Consider the following 24,910-nt stretch of genomic DNA (forward strand, 5'->3'; position numbering starts at 1 on the left):
CCTTTTGGTTGCTTTTCTCTAAGGAGAAGCACAGCTGCAGTGTAGGGTGGGGTGATGAAACGTCTGACAGGAAGGTCCCCTTCTGTGGTCCCTCTGGCTGAAGTAACCAGGGGAAAGAGCCAGGGAAAGCACGGCCATTGGACAGCAAAGGAGGAATGCCAGGAAGGAGAGCCAGATGAGGGCACCCTCAAACCCTGTGTATAAACACCGCCCAAGCCTCTAGCTGCCCTTCAAACTACACCTGCCTGGGACAGACGGAACAATCTCCACTGAGGTTGGAACTGCTGTCCACTGCAGGTAAGACAGACTTGCAGTCTTAGTTTAGCCATGTGAGTCACCGCTAAAATGAAACCATCAACACTCTTCAGAGGAATATAACAGAACTCAGAGTCTCCACAGCATAACGTTCACAACGTCTGGGATACAATCTAAAATTACTCTACCAGGAAAATGCAACCCACTCTGAAGGGAAGAAATTAACAGAGGGCAACCTCAAGATGACGCTGACATTGGAATTGTCAGACAAAGACTTAAAGCAGCTGTTATAATTATGCTTGGTTAGGCAAGTACTCTCCTAATGAATGAGGCAATAGGAGACCTCAGCTTATAAATAGAAAATATTGAAAAAAACAAATGGAAACTTTAGAACTGAAAAATATATATTTGAAAAAAAACCTTTTAAATCACTGGGATTTAAAAATCCTGGAGTTTAATAGCAGACTCAAGATGAGAGAGGTAAGAGGAAGTGAAGTTGAAGACAGGTCATTAGAAATTACCTAGTCTGAAGAAGAAGAAAAAAGATTTTAAAAAGTGAGAACCTCAGGGACTTGTGGGGCAATGTTAAAAGAGCTAAGAGATGGGTAATTGGAGTCTCCAAAGAAGAAGAGAGAAAGGAACTGAAAAAATTATTTAAAGAAATAATGACTGAAAACTTTTCAGTTTGGTAGAAAACATATATTTGTAGATTTAAGAGGTTAACAAAATCCAAAACAGTGAAGACGCACACACAAAATCATGCCTAGACACACCAGAGTCAAATTGAAGCCAAAGATAAAAATAAAAATATTGAAATCCACCTAGAGAAAAATTAAACATTACTTACAAGGGAACGACAATTTGCATAACCACAGGACCCTCATAGGAATTATAGGGACCAGAATCCAGAACACCTTTACGTGCTGAAAGGAAAGCCACTTGTCAACCAAGAGTTCTATGTTCACAAAAATGTCCTTCAAGAATCAAGGCAAAATAAATATATACCTAGAAGAAGGGAAACTGAGAGGATTTGTTTCCACTAGACCTGCATTGCAAGAGATGATCAATGAAATTTTTCAGGCTGAAGGGAAATATATGTGTAAATACAAAAGACTATTTCTCCTCTTAATTTCTTTGAAATACTGTTAGAAGGAGAATTTATAACATTGTCTTATGAGACATAGAGTATAAGTAGATGTAAAACTTATGACAACTATAGTTTAAAATATGGTGGGAGAGGGGTAAGGATCCAATTGGGTGCAAGATTTCTATCTTTTTACATAAAGTGGTACAATATTAACTTTACTAAACTGTGAAAAGTAAGGATGTGTATTGTGAAATCTAGAGCGACTTCTAAGATATAATGCAAAGAGGTGTATCTGAATGTTCAGCAGGTAAATTAAAATGGAATTCTATAAAATATTCAACAAATACAAAAAATAAAGAAAGAGGGATAGAGAACAAGAAACATGTGGGCAAAGAGAAAACAAATAATAAAATGGTAGGCCTAATCTAACCACATCAATAATTACGTTAAATGTTAATGGGCTGAACACTGCAATTAAAGGAGATTATCAGAGTGAATAATAAGACAAGACCCAGCCATATGTTATTTATAAAAGATATAGTTTAAATATGACACAAGTAGATTGAAAATGAATGGATGGAAAAAAATACCATACAATGGGAGCATAATAAGGTAAGAGTGACTATGTTAATATATCAGTAAAATAGACTTTAAGGCCAAAAATATAAAAGAGAGACCTTTCATAAAGATAAAAGAATTGACTCATGAGGACGACATGACAGCCTTAAACGTGTATGTGCCCAATAATAGATCCCTTAAACACATAAAGCAAAATTGACAGAACTGAAGGGGGAAATAGTTCCACACCATAGTTGGAATATTTCAATACCCCTTTCTCAGCAGATGATGGGGGAAAAGTCAGTAAGACAAAGAGGACCTTGGGAATTCCCTGGCAGTCCAGTGGTTAGGACTGGCCACTTTCACAGCAGGGGCCACAGGTTCGATCCTTGGTCTGGGAACTAAAATCCCGCTAGCTGCTAGCTGCAAGGTGCAGCCAAAAAAAAAAAAGGAAAAGACAAAGAGGATCTGACTAAGATACTCGATCACCTTTACCAAATTGCTGTATTAAAACACTACATCCAACAAATGAAGCAGGGTGGGATCGGAGGCTGCCTCTGACCCAGGGCTGAACCACTCAACAGACAGACTTGAGACCCTAGTACTGCAGAGGTATCAAAACATATGAAGAAGAAATTAGGAAAGTATTTAATAGATCCCAAAGAAAGCATTAGTATAACATCTGGGAATGGTCAGTGTTTGATTTTCTTACATTTATTTTGTGATGCAGGATCACCCTTGTACTGTCTTTGTCTCTAGTGACATGGGATACGAGGCACCAAAATCTTTGCAGTGTTGCCCCTCTCTCGCTCTCATTCACCCGTTTGTTCATATAGGTCCCTCCAGGATGGCACGCGGTCCCCTGCCGGCCCCCATAGCCTCTGAGTGTAAGAGGGACCCTCTCCTCTCCTTTTAGACTCAAGATCACAGACAGGAGTGGAAACCCAGACGGCATTTTCATCCTTCTGTGTTGCAGAACTGAGAACTTCTCGCCTGGAGGCATCCCTCGAGTGGACTGGAGAAAAAGCAGCAGCAGGTGACACTGAAATAGGCGGGAGACCTCAACTCAAAACAATACCCCACTTTCCCTTGAAACTCTGAGCTGGGCCAGACCAGCGAATGGTTATGGGAGAGGAGGCCATGCGGAGCTGGAGAGGACCCACAGGGTGACCCAGAGGGGACTGGACTCTGGGAAGGCACCTTGGTTCCCTTGAAAGAAAGTGAGGCTGCTTCAGAACACAGCTCTACATGCTGCCTGCAGGGGCTGGCATTTTCTATTCCCCCTGAAGGATGGGCTGAAAGAATATGAGCTCGAAGTACAGTTATTATTTTAAATTGAGATAAAAATCACCGTTTTAAAATGTACAATTCAATGGCATTTAGTCCCTCTGCAGCGATGTGCTCCCGTCACCCCTATCCAGTTTCAGAACATTTTCATCCCCCCACAGAGGAGCCCCGGGAGCCATGTGTAGTCACTCCCCGTTCCTCCCTCCCTCCTGCCCTAGGAAATCAATGTGTTCTGTCTCGGTAGATTTGCGCATTCTGGACTCTTCAAATAAATGGAATCACACACCATGTGGCCTTCTGTGTCTGGCTGCTTTCACTGAAGAGAATGTTTTCGACATCAAACTGCAGTTTGAGAAACATGAAGTGGCCAAAAAGAAAATTTTTCAAGTAGCAGCCTGGATGCAGAGAAACATCGACACCATTTCTTTGTGACCTTTGCAAGCCTGAGGCCTGTGTGTCCAAGAATCGGATGGTGGGAATTTAGCAAAATCACAGTAAGTCTCTCTCCTCTATCCCAATTCCATTTTTAAAAAAGAAGTACATACAGTATTCAGGTGTTAAGAAATATGTCTAAAGTGTGGACTTTAATTGAAAAGGTTAAATTTTCACATCAGAGCCACTGACACAGTGTCAGATTGTTAAATAAGGTGAAATACTAATGATGGGGAAAAAAGAAAACAGAAGAATGGGCTGCTAATGCCTCGGGGCACTTCTCCTGCGCTTGTAACATTCTGTGTGTACAGCGAAGCCGCTTCTGGTTCCCCTTCCCAGCCGAAAATTAAGACAGATGACAGGTGCTGTTTCTAGGTTTCTATGGAGACATCTGTGATGTCATAGACTGCTCCCAGGACCCCCTAGGATGTGGAGCTCGGGAAGCTGGTCTTCTCCCGGCCTGTGCTTGGGCCTGCGCACCCATGACTGGGGCTGTGTCCCCCTCGACACGCTGCTCCAGACCCGGAGGATAGGTCCAAGTCATCATTCAGGTGGCCAACCTTGGCCCTCTGCTCCACGTTCCCGATGTTACCCATCAGAGCCAGCACGCCCAAGAAGAAAAGTCTGGTGCCCAACTGGATAGAGAAGGGCCTGATCGTCCTACGGCAAGTGTCCAGCCGGAACGAACAGACCCCAGAATGGAAACTTCGCCAAAAAGAGCGCTCCCTCAGCAGGTCAGCTCAGGCCATCAACCGCTACTACAGGAAGATGGTACGGAGTCTCGGGAGAAAGGATGGCCCGGCCACACGCAGCTCATCAGGAGATGACCTGCTTCTCCCACTGGATGAGAGGCCTTGAGGGTGGGGGGCTAATAAGAGCATCCCAGATCAGCTTGGCTGATGGATTACAGTGGGTAGATTCTGGGAGTGGATGGAGACTGGGAGAGAAGATGCAGTGTCTGCTCTGAGCCTTCCTTAGGGAAGTCTTGAGAAGGAGGGAATGGGGAGGAGAGAAAATAAGGAAGAGAAAGCGCGGGCGGGAAGGTTCAGGCAGGTACCACGCGCTGGGGGAGACTGGAGAGCCACCACACTCCCCAGGGCCCTCCTGAGTGGACTTGACTCTGGGCTCAGCCGACTGCAACTTCTAAAGCAAGGTCCCCACGGCCCTCATCAAGCAGCCAGTCTTCCGGGTGGGGACAGCCCACTGGGGTCGGCACACACGGCAGGCCCTGGCGCTCCGCCAGAAGATGGGAGAGGGGCTTCCCGGGTCCCTCTTCTCCTGCTGGTCTCATTTTCCTGCTCCTCAGAGCGATTTCAACAAGGACACCAGCCCCCAGGACAGCGGCTTCCTGTCTGAAATGGAGGAGCTCTGGCACAAGTTTCTCACACGTCCGGGCTGTCCCCAGTTCAGCACCAGGTCCACGTCCATGACCCACTATGGTGAGCGTGCCCAGCGGGGCCCCACGTGGGCACACCCCCTCCACCCAACCACCCAACCCACCCCTCAGAGTCCGGGACCCGCACGGGGTCCTGGCACACAGCAGCCTGGGGGTGGCCAGAGGGGACGTGTGCAGTGGCCACAGCTGCTGCTTCTGAAATTGGCTCTCAGCTGAGGCCAGAGTGGGAGGGGGAGGGAGGGAAGGCAAGGCCTGTATTTCTGGTCTCCCAGTCCTCTTGCTTCTTCTATGGTCTCACTCACCAAGATTCAGTAGGGTTGGGACAGGGGAGGAGAAGGTTGAAGGTTCTGGAAGCTTCAGGAAAGAGGTCCATAGGGCCAAAGGCAGCTCATTAGGGACCAAGCCCTGAAAGGGGCCTTAGCAAGACTGTCGTCTAAGCCTACGTTGCTCTGATATGGATGAGAGGCTCCGAGAGGGCAGCTAAGGGCCCAGCCGTCACCCGAGTGGCATCGGTCAGGCCAGGTGTCATCCCAGACCTCCAGCTCCGGGACCTGGGCTACTCCCATTTCCCCACACACGGCATTTTCCTTAGCGGTGTTGACGTCGAGGCCGAGTGCCTGCAGCCAGCAACTGGGGTCCTGTGTGTGGCTCTCAGGCGGCAGTCAGGCAAAAGCAGGGCCCCGCCCACCCGTCCAGGCTCTAAGCTTCCCGTTCTCAGTGCCAGGGCCTCAGAGAGCAGCCGGCACTCCAGGACTTAGAGGGGGAGCCACTTTAACAGGAGGGAACGGGGCTGCCCTCCAGGGAAGGGGAGGCACCAACTCGCAGAGCTTAAGGTGCACGGATCGGTTTCAGGTGGACACACCCGTGGTGGGTAGGGGGACAGAACTACGCTTCGATTCAGTCGCGTAGTCCAATCCTATGCAATCGCTGAGAAAACCACCTTGAACCCTACCCAGCATTTAAAAGGAAAGGAAATACTAGTCTCTGTCCTGGAGGTCTTGGGAAGACTCGGCCTTAGCCGTCATCTGTTGGCACGTTTACCGTCCTGCAGGTTCAGCCACGACTCTCGATCTCCCCGAGGACAGGTGCATCAGCTCTGAGACCTGGAAGGTGACTGAGGACCTGCTCTCTGGTCAGGAGGGCTTGGACATGAAGGTGGACGGTGAGGACGGCGAGGACGGCCCTGCTGGGCACGTGTGACCCATGGGGTTCTCTCCTCGGACCCCAGCCCTGAGGTCCTCTGCCTTCATCTGCAGGGACCCCTGCTCCTCGCAAAGCCACCCGATCATGTCCCATGGAACTCCCTTCCTAGGACCGCCTGCCTGGCCCTATGTCCCTTCCACAGGCTCCTGGGATGCATCCCTCCTTGATTAGAGGGACCCACGTGCACTGTTCCTACAGACAAACACTTTTGTTTATCCAGAGGTGAAATCCACCCCCCCTTGAATTTGCCTGAATTCAAGGAAACTCCTCAAAAGTGTCCCCTGTGCACAGGGCAGAGTCAGGATGTCCCCTCTTGTCCTGACCCCCAGGCTCTGGGAATCCTGAAGCGTGCTTTGATGCTCTCATACACACTGGGCTGGGTGTGGGGGACGGACAAGGGTGTAGAGGAGCCCCGCTGGCAGCGAAAGGTTTCAGGGGGAGTCTTGAAAGGGGGATGTTACGGAAGATCTGGGGCAACTCAGCTGGGGGAGAGTCTGACCGACCCCCCCGCCGCCCCGCCTCTTGACAGGCTGCCAACTTCCCTTTAGTAAGAGTGCCTGCGAGTTCAATTACCTTCGGAAGAAGAGTGAAGCCCAGGTGTTGAGCCCGGCCCCCAGCAACCCGGTCCTAGGGCAGAGCTACCCAAGGAAGTGGGTACCTTGGTACATCTCCGTCATCCACGAGAAGGTACGGCCGAGCGCGGAGCCTGGGCACGGATCCTGGTCCTGGCGCCCCGGCTCCACCTCCTGCCCGAGAGGATGCCCGACCCTGGGGGCTCTTGTTCTAGTATCTCTTTGGCTGTGTAAGCAGGTCCCAGACATGGCCTGAACTGACATCCAGACCCCCTCCCATGGCTTCTACGAATCAGATGTTTGACAAGCCTAGGTCCTGCCCATCTTCATCCCTGTGGGGGACAGTTCAGGCTGGCCTGGACGTCACCCACTCTTACACAGCTCCCCCCGTGAGTCAAGACCTTCAACATCCATATATTCTTTAAAATAGTAATAACCAGCTTGATGGGCAATGATCTCCCTACGGGTTGACTCATCGTGGTATCATTTTTTCCTACATGTTTATGAGAGGGACTGGCCCATAATTTACCCGCTTTGTCATTCCCTGTTTGCTTTTGGTGTCAGAGTTTTCTGGCCTCATAACAACAACAAAAGTTGGAAAGTTTTCGCTCTTTTTCTATTTTCTGGAAGAGTTTGCATAAGGTTGGTGTTATTGCTTTGTTAAATTCTGAAGAATTCATCATTGAAGCCATCTGTACCTGGCAATTTCTTACAGGGTTGGTTTTTAAAATAACAAATTCAATTCCTTTTAAGATATTCCAACTTCCTTTTCTCTCGTTTCAGTTTTGGTAAGCTATGTTTTTCTAGGAATGTGCCCATTTCATGTAAATTTTCAAATCTGTGAGCCTAACTCTGTGCACAAGAGTCTCTTAGTATTATTCTTCCAAAGTCTGGAGAAGATTCTGCAGAAGATTGCCTGTTTTTTTTGTTCCTGACATCGTTAACTTGTGCCTTCTCTCTTTTTCTCTCCACCAGTCTTATCAATGTTAAAAGTCTTCTCTCCGCGGAGCGGCTAGGCCCGTGAGCCATGGCCGCTGAGCCTGCGCGTCCGTAGCCTGTGCTCCGCAGCGGGAGAGGCCGCATCAAAGAGAGGCCCGCGTACAGGGAAAAAAAAAAAAAAATTCTCTTCCTGCTATGTTCTTTAGGCTAAATTTCCAGTTCTTCTTCTGAATTCTTGAGCTGGATACTTAGATCTTTGATTTTCCGTTGTTTCCCCTGATCCATGCATTCGAAGGCTATAAATCTGTCCTTAATCACAGCTTTCTAGTCGCCCGTCTTGACGTGTCCAAATGTTTGTTATCATTCAGTTTAAAATATTTTCCAACTTCCTTTGTGACTTCTTGGACTTGTGGACTCCGTGGAAGCCTATCACTTAACTCCTAGTTATCTTTTCCTTCTAGAATTCTGTCTCTGACCCCTTCCCTCTTGCCTGGAGAATTCCCTTTAGTATTTCTCTCAGTTGTTCAGCTCTGCTGGCAACGAATTCTTCCAGTTACTGTTTGTCCAAAAACACCTTTATTTTGTCTTCAGTTTTGAATAATTAAGGGCATGGAGGTTTTGAGAGTGGATGGTTGAGGGGCAGTGGGCCCAGCCCTGACAAGCCCCTTGGAGGTGGCCCTTGGAAGGGATGCTGGTTAGGTGTCCTCGGCCGCACCTGGGGGCTGACCGGGAGCCAGGCCTGGAGATCCCCGGGCAAGGGTGGCCCTTAAGCAGGAGGTGGGTGGGGATGACGGGGGTGGGGAGGGTGGGGGGTGGGGTGGGGAGGTGGGGGGGTGGGGGGTGGACGGGGTCTAGGGCAGCAGGCCTGCTCTTCCTGGGCCCAGAGCTGCTGCTCTGCTGGGGGCTGGTGGTGCTGGAGGCGCGTCTGAGTGGCTTGACCGTGCCCAGGGCTGCCCTGTTTCTGCCCAGGACCGGTGCCTGTTTGCACTGGGGAAGGAAGTCCAGCGCCTCTCCGAGCTGGAGGTGCAGGTTCAGACGAAAGACGAGGAGATCCTGGCTCTCCAGGAGGAGAGGGAGGCCTTGAGAAAGCAGCTGAAATGCCTCCTGAAGAGCAAAAGCCAGGAGGCCTCGCTGAGCGAGGTCATGACGGTGAGCAGAGGCAGGCGCTCCGCGGGCGGCGGTGGGTTGGATTAGCCTGACCTGTTCTAGCTGTGGGGGTTCTGTGTCCTTGCCTGTAACATCGGGGTGGGCCCCCACCCCTCCCCCAGCTCTGGGGGGCGCCCTGGAGGAGGCGGGTCGGGGTAGGGCTCTGTGTGGCCCAGGGGAGCAGTCGCCGAGTCTGAGAACGGACTTCTTTCACGTCTGGGGATACAGCCAGTGTTTATGCTGGGTCCTCGCGTGAAGTGGGGACTGGAGGCTTCCGACCACCACCGGACCCTCTGGCCGCCGCCAGAAAAGCTACCCAGGCACCGATGGTGGGGGACTGGTGGGCGGGGACAGCAGGAGTCTGGAGAGGCCTGGAAGCATCGTCCTGTGACCCCCGTTCCCCGGCCTCCTGGGGGCTGTCAGGCGTGAGCGGGCAGTGCAGGGCGGTGACCTGCGGGCACGTCTGAGGTCGGGCCCCTGCCAAACTCCTCCAGACGAGCGTGCTCGTTACTGCCAGGCCACTTGCCAGGGCTGTTCCTGGGGTGGGGGGGAGCCAGAAACAATACGGCCCCCCAGGGCTGCCATCTGCACACTATGGCCCCCTGCCCACTGACAGGGCACCCCTGGCAGGAGGACGGTGGGTCCCCCTTCCAGGAAGACAGGTCTCGGCAGCACGGCCCCTGGGGGAGCTGAAGGTGCAGATTGAAACTCTGAGGCTCCCACGGGCCTCTTGCAGGAGTGGCCGGCGGAGTCGGAGCCGAAGCTGCAGGGGAGACTGAACACCCTTAGGACCTTCCTCGGAGGCAAGGAGGAGCCGGAGCACAGGCAGCAGGTGCGGGCTGGCCGGGGCCTCCTCTCCCAGGCTGCCCACGTGATGCCCAGGCCACAGGTTCCCACCTGCTCTCCGCACCCGGTGGTCCCCGCCCAGGCGAAACCCTCGGCCACACTGGAGGGGAGCAGGGGAGGGGTGATGGGGCAGCTCCTGGAGATGTAGCCCCGGCCCCGCCCCCTGGGGGCCCCCTTTGCAGTGCACCCTCTGCCCCCGTGAATGGCCGAGCCCCTTTCCACAGGGGTCCCGCAGTCCTGCCCAGCATGCCCGTCCCTCCCCCAGATGCAGGGAGAGCACGCCATGACCGACAGAGGCAAGGACCTGGAAGGAGGCAGCTACGAGGAGGAAGAAGGCCTGGAATGGGAGGCCGAGCTGGCGGCGGACGAGGGGGCGAGGGCCAGTGCCAGCAGGAAGGGGACTCTGCAGGAGAAGGCGGCGACGGTGGTGGCCGCAGAGGGCGCCGCGGAGGGGGAGGCCGCGGGCGGGAAGAGGGCTGCCTCCATGGCCCACACCTTCACGGGGGAGCTGAGAGCCCAGCTGGAGAAGCATGAACAGCTGGTCCGGGAGTTCCAGTTCCAGCTCGAGATCACGAGGACCAGACACTCCCTGGCAACAGGTGGGAAGTTGGAGGATGGTGAGGCGGGGCCAGCAGCGAGCATGCCCAGCTCTGCCGGCTTTGCCCCATGTCCCTCTCAGCCGGGACCATGTGGCGGCGGCGCTGGAGCCCCGGGGTGGGAGCCAGCAGCCCTCAGCCTGCAGTCTCAGCCTGGAGCCCCCGGGATGGTGCGGTGACCAGCACCCTCTCCTCCCCTCTCACTGTCGCCTCACCCAGGAGCCATCATGTCTTTACAACGACAAATGGAAATCCAAGAGTCCCAGCTGCAGAGCTTCAAAATGGAGAACGAGGCCTTGCAGAAGGAGCTGCGAGAGCGGAAGCAGCAGCTGCAAGCCATGTCCGACAAGGTGGCGGTGTCCTCCGTCACGTCACAGGCGTCCTCCCTCTGGGGCTCTGGGACCGGTGCCGTCTGTCCCATCCCCCTGATGGAGACACTTGACTAGGGAGCTGATAGTGGTGGAGCTGGGCTTCACACCCTGCCCCGCCGTGCTCTGCGCTGCCCTCTGTTCCCAGCAGTCATCTCTGTCTCCTGGGCCACTGGGCTCCTGGCCATTTCTCAAGCATCTCCTGGCCCCTGGGTCCCAGGGCTGAGACCCCCATGGACCTTAGGGAGATCGCCACTGCAATGAGCCCAGTGCATTGGTGACCTTAGGGATATCGCCAATGCACTGAAGCATTTGTATTTTTTAATTGAATTTTATTTTTTGGCCACGCTGAATGGCTTGCAGGATCTTAGTTCCCCGACAGGGATTGAACCCGGGCCCTCGGCAATGAAAGCACGCATGGAGTCCTAGCCACTGGACCGCCAGGGAATTCCCTGAAGCATTTTTAGCTTTTATTTTTATCCAAGTTTCTTGTGCACAAAGCTACACAGCTTAAGGAACCAAACAGTTCCACGGGCTTATTATGCGAAACAGGAGTCTGACCCTTCTCTTTCTCATTTGCCCATCCCCCAAGACAACCGCTTTCAACTCTTCTAGCTGATTCTTGAAGGCTGGCTCTTTACATCTCGAGATTGCATGCTTACAATGCCCATTCTAGATGTTCCTCCATCTTGGCATCATCTAACGCTTCCCTCTTTCCTCGCTTGCCTCCCCAGCCCGGGAACTCCTCCCCCTCCCCGTACTATTCCATCGCGGCGTCAGTGAGTGGACGCTGCATTTACATATTGAGACGGTTATCAGGTGCACACGCACGTGACCGAAACACACGTTTTGTGAAACAGTATTAAGATCCATAAACCACATTTTAAAGCCACTGCCATCCACATCTTTTCTCTTTCTTGACCTACTCCCATAGTTTCACTGGAGCACATCCTTCAGTAGTTTTTTTGAGAAAGGTGAGTGAAGGTAAAATTTGGGGGACATCGTAAGGACATTCTGCAAATGTCCTTCTTCTACACATTAATAGAATTTGGTTGGAATAGAATTCCGGAATGGCAAGCACTTTCCCTCAGCAGTGTGAAGGCATTGCTCCACGTGTCCGAGCTTCTCGGGTTCCTGGTGGGAAGCCCAAACACACCCTGACTCTTGCACTTTCGTACAGCATAGTTTTTGGTGGTGCTTCGTTTCTCTCTGGAAAGTTGCAACATCCTGCCTTTGTCCCTTGTGTGCAGAAGCTTCCATAGTTGGGACTTACTAAGGGTCTGTTTTCATTTGTCCTGGGCGCTCAATGGGCAACTGGAAACTTGTGTCCTTCAGTTCTAGAATTTTTCTTTGTTTATATAGTTTTTATTTCGTTCTCTCTGTTTCCTCTGAACCCTCCTTCTGGCATCTCCATCCATCGGCCAGTGGACCTCCCCTTCTGGTCTCTTTTTTCCTTCCTGTCTCTTCCCTCTTACCTTTCATCGCTTTGTCTTTCTGTTCCTCTTTTATGAGATTTCCTTAACTTTGGCAACAGCCCTCCTGCTGAGCTTTAATTTTGCTTATTTACGGTTCCCAAGATCTTGCTTTTGCTCTCTGAATGTTCCTCTCCCGCTTTTTTGGAAGCACACTCTCGTTTTGTTTCTCAATTGCAGTATGTCTCTGACCTCGCTGAGAGCGTAAGTGATCATTATGCGTTTTGGCTTCTTGTGCCATTTCTATCTCCTATAAGCTCCTTTTGTAAGTCTGGTTTTGGTTTCTGTCATTCCTGCAAGAATCTTGCTCCAAGGTCAGAGCTGCCTGGAATCTCTGAGCCCCTGAGTGATAATTTTGTGCTTCATGGCAGAGAGCTGGTCTTGGGCGTTTCAGCGGAGAGTTAGTTCAGTGGTCATGTTGTTGGGTCTCTCCTCTTGGTTTGCCCAGATTCTCCTGGAATCTGGGAAACTGGGAAAGTTCCTTTCCCGGAAAGCAAAGGCCCAGCTGCCGGTGTTTTAGGACCAAGACGGGCAGAGGCTGCAGTCTCCACATTCAGCCCCCACAACCTGTGCCTGGAGCTGGGGGTCTCCACCAAGTGAGCTTGGCATCTCCCGGGCCAGAGACCCCCTGCGGCCCCTCGGCATCAAGTCTCCTGCCAGGTGGAAAAGGGGCAGGCGCTCGGCAGCTCCTGGTCAGGGACGAGTCTGCGGCTCCTGGTTTCTGAAATGATGTTCCTCGTCGTGTTGGTTTCCACGTCCAGAACAGCCCAGCACCACCAATTTCTGAGATTTCCAGGGACTCTGACGGCTCTCCCCACTGCTGGCTCTGGAGCCAGCTTCCCAAGTGTGTTTGGTGCCGCCCCTCCTCCCCTCCCTGTCCAGCAGAAACCAACCACGGAGCTTTGGTCTTACTGAGGTTCAGGGAGGGGGCTGTCTGGTGTCTCACCCCCAGCCCCTGAGCGAAGCCCCCTCTGCCTTGCAGTTCTCCAACCTCCGGGAAGACAAGAAACACATGGAGATGATGGGACTGATCGAGAAGGACAACCTTCTCCTCCGACAGGTGTCCGTGGGGTGGTCAGGGGGCAGCCGCAGGCCCGGATGGTGACGGTGGGGGGAGAGGAAGCTGGCAGATCCCTCACCGCTGGGCAACACCCCATTCAGCAAATCCAGAAGCACAGACACCCACAGGGGTCCCTGCCATGGCCAGGGCCGGGCTGACTTGAAGAGCTCAGGGAGAGGTGGCCGTCTTCAGGGGAAGGAGGGGTGCAGGTGGGCCTACTGCGCCATCTCTCCGCCCCCCAGCAAGTGTCAGAGCTGGAGAAGGAACTGGTCAAGCGGGAACGGACCATCTCAGAGTTGGAGGCCAAGGTCAGCCAGCTGCAGGCCCAGGTGAACCAGAGCCAGGACCATCTGCAGAGGCGGAAGCAGCTGCAGGAGGAGATGCAGAACAAGAATGAGATGATCCAGCGGGCGGAACAGCAGGCCTGCGTGGCCCTGGAGAGCGCCCAGTCCAGGGTACGCCCGGCTCCCCCCTCCTGAGGGCCTGCTCCGGGGCCCTCGCCCAGCGCTGCCCAGCGCCGACCCTGGGGACTGTGCACGGGCCCTCTGGCTCACCCCCCACCCCTTGTGTCCAGGAGTGCTGGTGGAGGAGGGGGCAAGGGTGCAATGGGCGTGGCAGCCTTAGACGTAGGAGCCGGAGGGTGCCGCGTGTCGGGGCTTTGTCCATGGAGGAGCCCCTTGGGTTGTGCTGTGAAAGGGACCCAGGGGTATGGGTGGCCAGCCAGGAAGGAGAAGGGCTCTGAGGTGGGAGAGAAGCAGTAATAATAATGCTGTCCATGTATAATTTAGAGAGCACTTGCTGTGGGTCAGGTGCTGTTCGGAGCATTTACTAAGGCATTCAACCCTGTTAACAAAGCTGGGATGTGGCTTTCATGAGTGTCCTCACCTGATCGATAGGAACCTGCAGCAGAGAAGGTCCATCTGAGGTCCCAGAGCTGCGTGGACGTGGTGCTAGGGTGTGAAGTGCAGGGTCTCCATTCTGAGCTCCCCATTAGATGTGAGCAAAGGCATGGGGCGGCGGATTTAGGAGGGACCCGTCAGAGATCTGACTTGATTGAGTCCAAAACCAGCAAAGGTAAAGGCCCCAAGCTTGCAGGCTTTTGAAATAACATTTTCCCCACTCACCCACCGGGAGTGCCACCTGTAACCAGCCGTGTTCTCCATCCTGTTGGGGCCGGCCTCCTGCTGGCCAGCTGACAGCATCACTGAGCCCCTCTCCCTTGCCTGTTATCTTTTATAAAACTGTGTTTCCCATCCAGCAGCATTCCCAGCTAAATCGCTAGATGGGTGACGGTGTATAGATGGTTCCATTTCTAGTGGGTTTGGTGGAGCCCAGAATGCTGTGTTGAGAAAGATTCTGAGGCTCAGTCTGGGGTCGGCAGGAAGTAGTGCCATGACCAGTGAGTGATGCCTGAGACAGGCCCGGCTGTGGGGCACCGTGGATGGTTGCCCCGGGTGACTACCACCCCTTACCCAGCAGGAGGCACCTCTGGTACAGAGGGCGAGCCCCCGTTTCCCTCATGACCCCTGTACCTAGCATGGTGCCTGGCACAGAGCTGGCATTAATCCATGTTGGAAAGAAGGAAAGGAAGCCCTCTGCCCCCTCCAAGTCCAGGGGCTTGTGGCATCCCTGTCCCAGAGGCAAAGTGGACCGACTTGCGTGGCGTTAGGCAATGCCACATCCCTCCAGCGAGGCTCTCCCTCAGCATTTCTACATTGGCAGGGCCCCCGGACACTGAGGGTGAGAAGCTGGAGCTGAGCTTGTCACCGTGACTTGGGGGACACTGTCTGGGGGCTTCTGGGGTGCAGATCGGAGGATTTTATTCTGAAATTACTGGGAGGCATGATTCACTCTCCTCTGCGGAGGTGGGCTGGGGCCCTGAGCACCCACAAGGATGCTGATGGCAGAAAAAGACTAGACAGCCTCAGGGGTCCATTCTGCTTAACGCCTGGTTAACGCCTGGTTAACCGTTTAATGCAGATGCCCACAGCATGGAGGAAGGGAGGGAGTACAATGACCAAAGGGGGGCTAACAGAGTCTGCAGGATGTTTTCTGCGCCACTGACAGTCTCCTGGGGGTCAGCAGGAGACTGTGGCTGAAGCTCCTTCAGGGAAGGGGGGGAAGGTCTGGGGCTCATTTGGAGATTTTTGTTTGTTTGTTTTGTTTTCTTGTGGTATGCGGGCCTCTCACTGTTGTGGCCTCTCCCGTTGCGGAGCACAGGCTCCGGATGCACAGGCCCAGCGGCCATGGCTCACGGGCCCAGCCGCTCCGCGGCATGTGGGATCTTCCCGGACCGGGGCACGAACCCGCATCCCCTGCATCGGCAGGCGGACTCTCAACCACTGCGCCACCAGGGAAGCCCCGGAGCTTTTGTTTTGTTTTGACCACATGCAGGTTTTGCTTTTTCAATTAAAAACAAACAACAAAAGCTTGGTGTGGCAGAAAGTCTTTGCACTTTGGTGTTAAGCTTCCTGGGTCCAGGTGGTGATCTGGCACCTTCTAGCTCTAAGGCGACCACGCTGACCTCTCCCACCCTGACTCCAATTCCTAAAGCCAGGAAACATGAGGCCAGGTCTACCTTCCCTAGACCCTCAGCGAGGTGGCAGGTGCGGAGGTTGCTGCCTCCTCCGCTAAAGGCGAGCTTGGTTATTTTCCTTGCGCTCACAGCTCGAAAGACTAAGAAACAAGATCATCCAGGCCACCTTCAACACCATAGGATTCAAGTCCTTGGCCACCGAGATCTCTGACAATGACATCCTGGAAGCCTTGCAGGTATATCCAGCCTCCTTGTCCCCGGGGCCACGTCTCCACACCAGCGCTCCAGGGTCTGCAGCTGGGGGCAGAGGGGAGAGGCCTGGATGGGAGGCTAGGGACCCCCATTCTTGTCCTGGTGGTGTCACCCTTTTACCGTGACCCCAGAACTGTCCTTTCTCTCTGCTTAGGCAGAGGGGACTAGGTCTCCCTAATGGGTGGCAATGTCCCCGAGCTGCTCTCAGCATTCAGCGCCCAGCAGCAGCTGCTGCAAACCCACCCAGTGCAGTAGGGAGGGGACCAAACTGCTGGGTCCTGGGCATTTTCCTGCAGCAGGAGCCCATCCCCAGGCTCCGCCCAGCTCAGCCTCCTCCAAGGACGCTACTTTGCAGCTCAGCCTGGCCTCCGCTGGAATCCCTGCTGAGCCAGGAGTCTGGCACGGACCCTCTCCCCGGCCTTGGTCCATGCCAGCTCCTCACTGACAGGCAGAGGACTCAGAGGGGCAGGGCGGTGAAGGGGAAATAGTGCAGCTTTGGGGTGGCAGGAGTGAGTCACCACCTCCTGGACCTTAGCTTCAAAGCTGTGGGCCGGTCACTTGACTTCGCTGAGCCGTAGAGCTTCCCTCTGTACCCGGGGCAGCGTGTCTGCCTTCCAGGCACCACGGGGCCCGCAGCTCTGGGAGGAAAAGCACCTGAAGGACAGGTGCTCCGGCCCCACGCCTCCTTCGACAGCACAGCCCTAGGCCCCAGCAGCTACCCGTGACCTGCCACTGGTCCACACTTCCCTGGGGCTGGGTTCCTTTCCTCTGTGAGGGGGGGAGGGGAGTTAATGGTGCTCTTGCAGGGTGGCCACAGCCCTCAGGGCAGAGGGAACCTCTGCATGGGGACCTGGGGAGAGGTCTCTGTTGTTTGGGGCCTGGGGCCTGGTTACTGTTGTTTGTGGGAGGGGAAGAGGGAGGAAGGAGAGAGAAGATGGGAGGGATGGGGGGTGGGAGGGAGGGAGGCAGGGGGGAGGGGGATCAGAGGAGTCGTCACCATCACCCAGTAGCCAGGGAAAACCCCCTTCCTTTGCCAATGCCCCACACAAACCAGCAATGGGCCAGCGAGAAGGAGGCTGAGGAGGGGCGGGACAGCCTTCCCTGCGCCCAGGACAGAAGGGACTTGAGGTTAAGACTTGACGGCCTCTGAGGTCTCTGGGAGTCTGGGCTCCCAGCAATTCCCAGAGGACTAAGAAGTGCATTTGGGGCAGACTCCAGGGGTGAGATGACCTGGAGCCGATGGTGGGCATCTCTCCCCAGCTCCGAGTTCTGTGGCTTCACCCCTGTTCCTGGATCAGCCGTGGTGGGAGGGCTTTCAGAACAGAAATTGGCAAATGCTACAAACCAGAGCTTTTTATTTTCTCCTGGAGAACAGGTTGCAAATATTCACCAGCACAGCACTGAGGCAGCGGGCTCTTCTCGGGGAGGGAAGGGTGGTGTCCCAGGAGCCTGCAAGGACTGGGCACACGCTGCTGCATGTCTTTTCTAGGGGATCATCTCAGAGAGAACTGACTACTACAACCAGTTGAAACAGAAGGGGATTAAAGTGCCCCCCCTGCAGCAGTCGGAGATCTTATCCTCACCCAGCAAGTCCAAGAAGATAACCTCCAAGTAGGCCCAGCTAGGACCCCAGGCGCAGCCAGTCCAGTGGAGGCCAGGACCCAACCTGGGTGTGCCCTGTGTGCCCCCCCTTCTCCTCCGTCAGCCCCCATGGCCTCACCCTTGCGCCCAGATTCAGAATTACACCTGCTGTTGGCCACCGTCTCACCTTCTCCTTCACTAGCACACACAGGGGAGCTTGGGCTACATGGACACCCCCCATTCCAAAACTCACTCGTTGGGGGTCAGCACAGCAGCCTGCACCCCTGGCTCCTTCCTGGGAAGACCCCACGCTGAGCAGGGTGCCCTCTGGTGGTGCCAGGTGTAGGAGGCCTGAGACTGGGCTCCTGTCCACCGCATTCAGTTCAGACCCCAGAGCGGTCCTTCTCTGCCGCACACACCTGCGGCGGTTCCCCTGACAGGGGCTCCCCAGCTGGGGCACTGTTTTGCTGGTGCGACCCCGTGGAAGAAGATGGGTCGGGCTGCGGCACTTCTGTTCACATCCATCGCTCCTGAGATGAAAGATCTGCGAGGACAGGCACGCTTGTCAGTGTCGTTCACAGAGACCTGTGCCCGGCACACAAACACGTGCTGAACCTAGTCAGTCCTCGGCCTCTTCTCTTTGCTCTCTACGCTCACCTGTCCACGCATTCTTTCATCCTTTCCTTCGAGCAGCGCCCGCTCGCGCATGGCCGCCCCACCCAGGCCTCTGGCCGCTCAGAGCGAGCGGAAGGCCGGCTGGCGGCTGGGGAACCTGATGACTGGGCGCCACCGAGAACAATCCGGTGTTTCGGTTCTAACCAGGCGCGCTTACCATCCCTCCTCCCCCCACTGAGCCCGCTTCTGCGCTCGAGCCCGGTTCCCGGCGGGGAAACTGCAACAGTTGAGAGGGGTCTAGGCTCTGGAGAGAGGTGCGCTCTGCGGCCCTTGCGGCTCCTGCGGCCCCGGCGGCCCTTGCTGCCCCTCGCCCCTGCAGCACGCACCTCCTGGAAGGCCTTGGGACCTCCCTCTTGCTCCGCCCCTGCCACGCCCCCGGTAACGGCCCCGCCCCTCCACCCCTCCACCAGGCCCCACCCCCGTTCCCGGAGTCCGGCGGCCTCCCACCCACGGCCTCAGATCCCGCCCCATTTATGCCCCGCCCTGACCTACCTGCCCGGCCCCTTCCCCGGGCCCCACCACCCACCGCCTCGCCCCGCCCACCCCAGCCCTGCTCCGCCCCCGCTCAGGCCCCACCAGCCACCAGGCCCCACCCCCTCCAAGGCCCCGCCCCCCTCAGGCCAGGGACACGTCCGCGGCGCGCGGAGCGGCCGGGGGCTGTCGAGCCAGGTGAGACACGGGGTCGTGGTGCGGTTTCCTCGAGTAGAAGGAGGTGGTGGGCTTGGTTTCAAGTGGGCAGTGGGCAGAGACCCCACTGGCGAGGCCCAGTGCAGCCCCCCGCCCCGCTAGGCCGCGGCCTCTGTGAGCGGCCGGTCCGGGAGAGAGGAGTTGCTGGGGTGCGGGCGGGGTTGAGGCTGTCCCGGGCCCACAGACCCCGAGGCTAACTGCCTTCGCCGCTCCTGCTGGCCGCCCGGGACGCCCCAGGGCCCCTTTCCCTTCCCTGCCCCTGGCAGCGCCGCTCGCTCCTCTTCACCTTTTCTTTATTTTCTGTCTTTCTTTAAGGTTGGAGGCATCTGAGGCTCCTCAGTTCCCGAACTGCGGGCTGGGAGGAGGTGAGATCACTGGCCGGGCTCTGACCATCTTCCTGGACCGCAGAGGCTTCGACCCCCAACGCCGGGACTCTCCCCTTGTAAGCTGTGGGCTCCTTGGAGGTGCCTTGGGGGTGGAGGGGTCTAATGTATATGTGTGTGCCAAGGACTCTCTGTCCCCACACACTCCCAGGAGGCGGTGGTTCCCCTGAGGGCCCCAGGGCTTAGCAGGTGTCCCTGCCAGGCAGCACAGCCCCAGGGTCCTGTGACACTGTGTGACCGTCGCGTGTGGGTTGGACAGACCATTACAAGCAGGTGAATGAAGCCCTCAGAAGCTCAGCTCCAGCACCTCACCGCTTCTGGTGGCTTTCTCCAGCCAGGACTGCCGGAGGGCCACCATCCGCGTCAGTCAGGAGCTTGTTCTGCTGCAAATAACAGGAGCCCACTGTCCCAGGCTTGCACAAAGTGAGCTTGACCCTCCTCAGATCAAGAAGCTCGTGGGTGGGCAGCTGGTGTGGATTTGGAGACCCAGCACCACTGGGCTGGTGTGGCAGGATATCCAGACTGCAAAGTGGCTGCTCAGCTCCAGCCATCACTTCAAGGCAGGAAGAAGGAAGTGGCTGTTCTTTTGTTCATGAAAGCAAAAGCCTCCTACCCCCTGCTGCACCCCAGCACCTTGCTCATATCTGGGTGACATGGGAAAGCAGGGGTCAGAGTATTAAGCTTGTCTTAGCCCGTGACTGTCACTTTGGGCTGGCACACTGCTGCCTGCAACAAGATGGGGACTCTGGCCACAGGAGGGAGGGTGGACATTAGGTAGGTAGCTAACAGAGCTGGCCCTTAGCCCCTTTCCTGGACACATCCTGGGAAAGCAGAACCCACGCTCAACAAATGCTTGGCCTTCCCCAGGCCTGAGACCCGGCCTGCATGGCTACCCCAGAGCACAGGATCCCACAGGAAGGACAGGCTTTGTGGCTTTGAGACAAGCTCCCTTCCTTTGTCCCATGGGCCTGGGATTTGGGAAAGGGCAAACGTGGAAGCATTTCGGGGGTTTAAGAACTGCCGGATTTCCTGAGTTTCTGGGTTCGCTTCTTGCTAAGTGGCTCACTGTGCTTTTAAGCCTCTGTGTCCCAGATTACCTGGACAAAAGGTCAGGTTTTCCCAGGCTGGCGGGAGCTGAGCAAAGTCTCAGCCCCTGGACTCCCAGCAGGGCACAGCGGTGGGTGAGGGAGGGGCTGCAACTCGGACAGCCCAGAGGACACAGCTGCTGCTGCTGCGCAGGCCAGGCGGGCCTCCTCCCCCTACTGGACAGGCTGTACCCGCTGCCCCCAGTCCGGCTGCCCGGCTTGCCCCGTCCCCTTCCTTTCCAGCCTCCAGGGATGGCTCTGGGGCCTTATCTGGCAGGAATGGGAGGAGGGAAGGCCGTTAGTTATCAGGCTTGGTGACCTGGCCCCAGCCAGGGGCCCTCCAGGGTGGCAGCAGCTCTGCCTGGAGGCCCCCCCCTGCCCTGGGGGAGCAGGCTGGGTGGAAAAGCAGCCTCTCGCATTCCTGAGGGCAGGGTTTGGCAGACTTTCAGACTCTCTGTTGGAATTCCCTCTTGCCTCCTCCCACGTGACCCTGGACAAGTGGCCTAACCCCTCTGCATCCTGGTCACCTCCCAAGCTGGATGAGAGGATGCAGGCAAAGAGCCAGCCCACCTGGCCCGTCACGGCCCCCAGGCAGACCCTCACCCCAAGAGCAGGGCCACACGAACCCTGCCCCTGGCCTCACCGGGTCTGGAACAGTGTGTCTTGGGAGGCTCAGCCCACCTTCTGCCCCTCCCGCCAGAGCCCCGTGGCCCCCAGGATGCAGCCCCAGGAGAGTAGCATCCAGTACAGTAGGTGGGAGGACAGCAGCCGGGATGAAGTCAGCGTGGCCAGCGGGCCCGGCGCACAGGAGGCCTCGGGCTGTAAGAGGTGAGGGGCTGGGAGGAGGGCCCCCCTGGCCCTGCGCAGGCCCCTCCCATCCTTCCTGCCAGCCTCTGCTCTGCGCCCACTGGGCGCCCACCCCAGGCGGTCTCGGCAGACCCGGGCCCCACACCTTCCCCGGTGTCTCCACCACTCCCCTCCCTCCTGTCTTCCAGTCCAGAGCGCCTGGGCTGCCCTCCTCCACAGTCCACCTGCCCGGGGCCCCCTCCTTCTCCTCCCCCCGCCCCCCCGCCCCCCCACCCCCGCACTGGGGGCCGCCTGGGGGCTCACGTGCCTGCGGTTCTCACTCTAGGGTCTCCCGGAAGCTGTGCTCGGGCAAGCTGGGCATCTCCTTGAAGGTGCTGGGTGGAGTGGCCCTCTTCTGGGTCGTGTTCACCCTGGGCTACGTCACCGGCTACTTCGTGCACAAGTGCAAATGAACGCTGCCCAGAGCACGCGCCCAGGGGCTCGGAGGGACACCCCGTGTGCGAGAACCGCTCCGTGTACACAGACCCACCAGTCTACACGGACCTTAGTGTATATAGCCTCCCATATACACAGACCCTCCTCTCTCTACACAGGCTCCCCTCTGTGTTCACAGCCCCTCACCATGCACACAGACACTCTCCCCCAGACCAGTGCACAGACCCCAGGGGCACAGGGGGCACACATATTGGCCTCAAGCTCACGGGGACACCACTGTGCACAGCTGTCACAGGCATCCACAGGCGTACAGCCAAACAGGGACACGGGTACACAAGGACACACACCTGCACGCCTGGCGCACACAGCCACCCAGGGGCCCACGAGGCTGGGAGACCGGGCCCAGCCTGAGCTGGGGCTCAGGATACACCCAGGCTAGGCCCTCAGTCCAGGGCCCCAAGAGCTCCCTTTCTCCCCGCAGCCGAGGGCACAGGCCTGGCAGCCCCAGGGTGGGGTCGTCCCTGGGTGGGCATTGTGCGGAGCTGTGTGGCCCTGACCAGGCCCCTGCCCTCTCTGGCCCTTCTGACTCCCGTTGTGAAAGGATGGCTCTGAGGGGGTGTATGTGTGTCCCTCTGTACATCCACCCTCCCCGGGGGCTGAGTCATTTCCTGGGTAGAGGGGCCTTAGCCCTTGTCCCAGACCCACCTCTGCATCTTCCCTCCAGGGAGGTGGACACGTTCCCCAGGGCTGTCCACCCCACAGAGTGGTCCCTGCAGGAGCCCGGCCCCTCCACCGGCACCCTGTAGGAGGCCCAGACCCTGCACACGGAGGTCGTCATTAAATGTCTGTTGAATGAAAACACGGATGACAGTGTCTCCCGTGGGTCTCCCCGGCGAGGCGTGACTCACGGCCCCCGATGTGAGGGCAGCTGGAGGGCATCTGGACAGCGGCCGGGAGGCCTGGGAAAGGGCCTGTGAGCCTCCCGCTGGCTCTGGGCCTTGGGATGGGCCCCGTCCTGGCCAGGCCCTCTGCCGGGAGGTGGGAGCACAGGGGCAGGCCTGCGGGCGCGCATGTGGCTGGACCTGCTCCTGCCTCTCCTGACCATGGACAGCGCCTTGCCGGCTCTGCTCCGGCTCGCTTGGCCCTCGCCTGCTGTGAACTCACGCCTCAGACCCCGTACACCCCTTGCCAGAAACACCTTCTTAGGGAATTGGTCCTCACCCCAGAACTGCCCAGAACTGAGGGCAGGAGACGAGGGACAGTCAGGATCCCTATGGCTCATAGCAAACCTGGGTGTCAGAGGCCGAGCTGGCAGGGAGGGCAGAGACCCCACGGGACTGGCCTAGGGCACAGCGGGCCCACTGCAAGTCTGCCCGGGCCGGGTGGGCGTGAGGTGGGGCTGCACCACCCAGGTGATCCCTGGCTCTGAGCCTGCTGCTGGGCTGGGGTCTCCCAGCAGCGGTGCTTCATCAGGGCCTGCTGTGGGGCAGGGGGCAGGGCAAGCAGATTAAGGGCAGTGGTGGAGGGTCTGTCCCAGCCGCCCTGGTCTCTGCGCCTCAGCATCTGTCTCCGGAGAGACTCTGCCCCCACCTGCTTGGCCACAGCCAGGGAGGGGGCCCCAGCTGGCCTGCACCTGTCTGGCCTCAGCCTAGCACCCCAGTTGGAGTCCCCTCTGGCCATCTCAGGATGGGCACTGGGGTGGAGGGTGTGGGAAGGTGGGCAGGGGCCACTGGCCTGGCTGCATGGCCTCCGGGGGCTCTCAGCGGTCGGCGGTCGTCGCTGGAGGTGCAAGGGCTGACCCTCCCCGAGGCCCAGTGCAGCCTCGGCCAGGAGTGGGGCGAGGGCGCGGGACAGAGGGAGGAGGGAGGGGTCCCCGCTGCCCCTGCCCCCCACTCCCTCTGAGGCCTCTTCGGCTCCAGGGCCGCATTCCCCGAGTAGCCCCTGGTGAGGGGCAGGTCTGCGGATGCACAGGTCACATGTGACTGGCCTGGGGCAAGGCAGGGAGGCGGGACGGGGCAAGGAGGGGCAGCCAGCAGCGGGAGCGGGTGGAGAGGAAGTGACCTCGGAGCCTGTCCGGCTCGGTCCGGCACCGCTGGGTGACGCCCAGGGTCCTTACGAGGCCTGCTCCCCAGGACCGGGGGGAACCTTGCGGGCGGCCGTGGACCATGGACGGTGCTGGGGTCTGGCCTGGGTCTGGCTGGCCACGCCCTGTGTGCCCCACGGCCAAGCAGGCCTCAGCATGGAGAGCTGGGTGCGCCAGCCAGAGCCTGGGGGATGCGTGGCACCCCCTGCCCCAGGCCCTACTGGCACCGGATGCCTGGCCCATGCAGGTGGGGGGCTACAGGCAGGGGCACGCGGGGCGCCAGCTGGACCTGAGTGGCCGGAGTGGAGGTGGCGTCCCGACAGCCCTGGGAGGGTTGGGAGAGGACGGGACAGGACCCTTGGCCTCCGCTCCCACAGGAGGTTCAGGATTGGGGTGGTCTGCTGGAGGCGGGTCCCAGGAACTTGACCCCTTTGGGAAAGCCCCGGGGTGGGGTCCACTTGGTGATGCTACAGGAGCAGGTTCCCAGGACCCAGGGATCAAGGGCAGCCGCTTCTCTGGGCCAGGCCCGAGTGACAGGAGATAACTGCCTCTCACTCCTTGCTGGCAAGAGGGTCCCAGGTCCTCAGCTTCCCCACAGACGCTTCCAACACGCACCTCCAGAAACCCCAGGGAGGACTCACGGGGAAGGAGCCGCGATGTTCCTTCTAAATGTTTTTATTAGCGGGTCGGCCGGCAAAGAAAAAGAAACGTCAGAGCGGTTTTCTGCTGTAAGTTGAATACGTTTCCAAACCTCGCACGGAATCAAACTGCACCAGAGAAGAGCAGCAGGGCCGGCTGCTCCCCAACAGCAAGGCGCCCCAGACGTGGTGCCACGCGGCCGCCGAAGCCACAGCCTGCTGCCAAGAGGGCAGCTCAGCTGCGGCCCCAACCCGGAGCTCCCAGCAGGGCTTCGCCGTGACGCCCACGCCCACGTCAGCCGCAGCATCTGCGGCCTTGATGGCCCGAGGGTCGTGAAGTGACAGCCCTGAGCCGCCGATGCGCACAGACGTCAGGTAGGTTTGGGCAACACCGTCACCCGGTGTCCACTTCAGCCCAGTTAAGCACGGCTGCCCCAGGGCCGACGAAGGGCAGTCCTGGCAGTGACCAGAGAGCTGGGTCAGGGGTCAAGGCAGCCCCGCCATGTCCTTTGAGGAGGGCTGGCCGGGCCC

At 57.4% G+C, this 24,910-nt stretch overlaps 2 protein-coding genes across 2 annotated transcripts; both read left to right on the forward strand.

The window, feature by feature from the left end:
* Nucleotides 1–4,046: 4,046 nt before the first annotated feature.
* On the forward strand, nt 4,047–17,620 carry CCDC27 (coiled-coil domain containing 27; the record flags this gene model as incomplete). Its single annotated transcript, XM_079941725.1, is given in 14 exon segments — nt 4,047–4,182; nt 4,185–4,470; nt 4,769–4,808; nt 4,926–5,058; nt 6,067–6,177; nt 6,748–6,905; nt 8,699–8,878; nt 9,612–9,707; nt 9,957–10,320; nt 10,537–10,667; nt 13,140–13,217; nt 13,460–13,672; nt 15,885–15,989; nt 17,495–17,620. Coding segments are annotated over 14 exon segments (2,157 nt in total).
* Nucleotides 17,621–18,860: 1,240 nt separating this feature from the next.
* On the forward strand, nt 18,861–22,516 carry SMIM1 (small integral membrane protein 1 (Vel blood group)). Its single transcript, XM_079936133.1, has 4 exons — nt 18,861–18,930; nt 19,264–19,390; nt 21,117–21,244; nt 21,549–22,516. The coding sequence occupies exons 3-4, from the start codon at nt 21,135–21,137 to the stop codon at nt 21,673–21,675; spliced, it is 237 nt and encodes a 78-aa protein (XP_079792259.1). The 5' UTR covers nt 18,861–18,930; nt 19,264–19,390; nt 21,117–21,134; the 3' UTR covers nt 21,676–22,516.
* Nucleotides 22,517–24,910: the final 2,394 nt, after the last annotated feature.

The sequence above is a fragment of the Stenella coeruleoalba genome (genome assembly GCF_951394435.1).
Source record: "Stenella coeruleoalba genome assembly, chromosome: 1".
Taxonomy (NCBI): domain Eukaryota; kingdom Metazoa; phylum Chordata; class Mammalia; order Artiodactyla; family Delphinidae; genus Stenella; species Stenella coeruleoalba.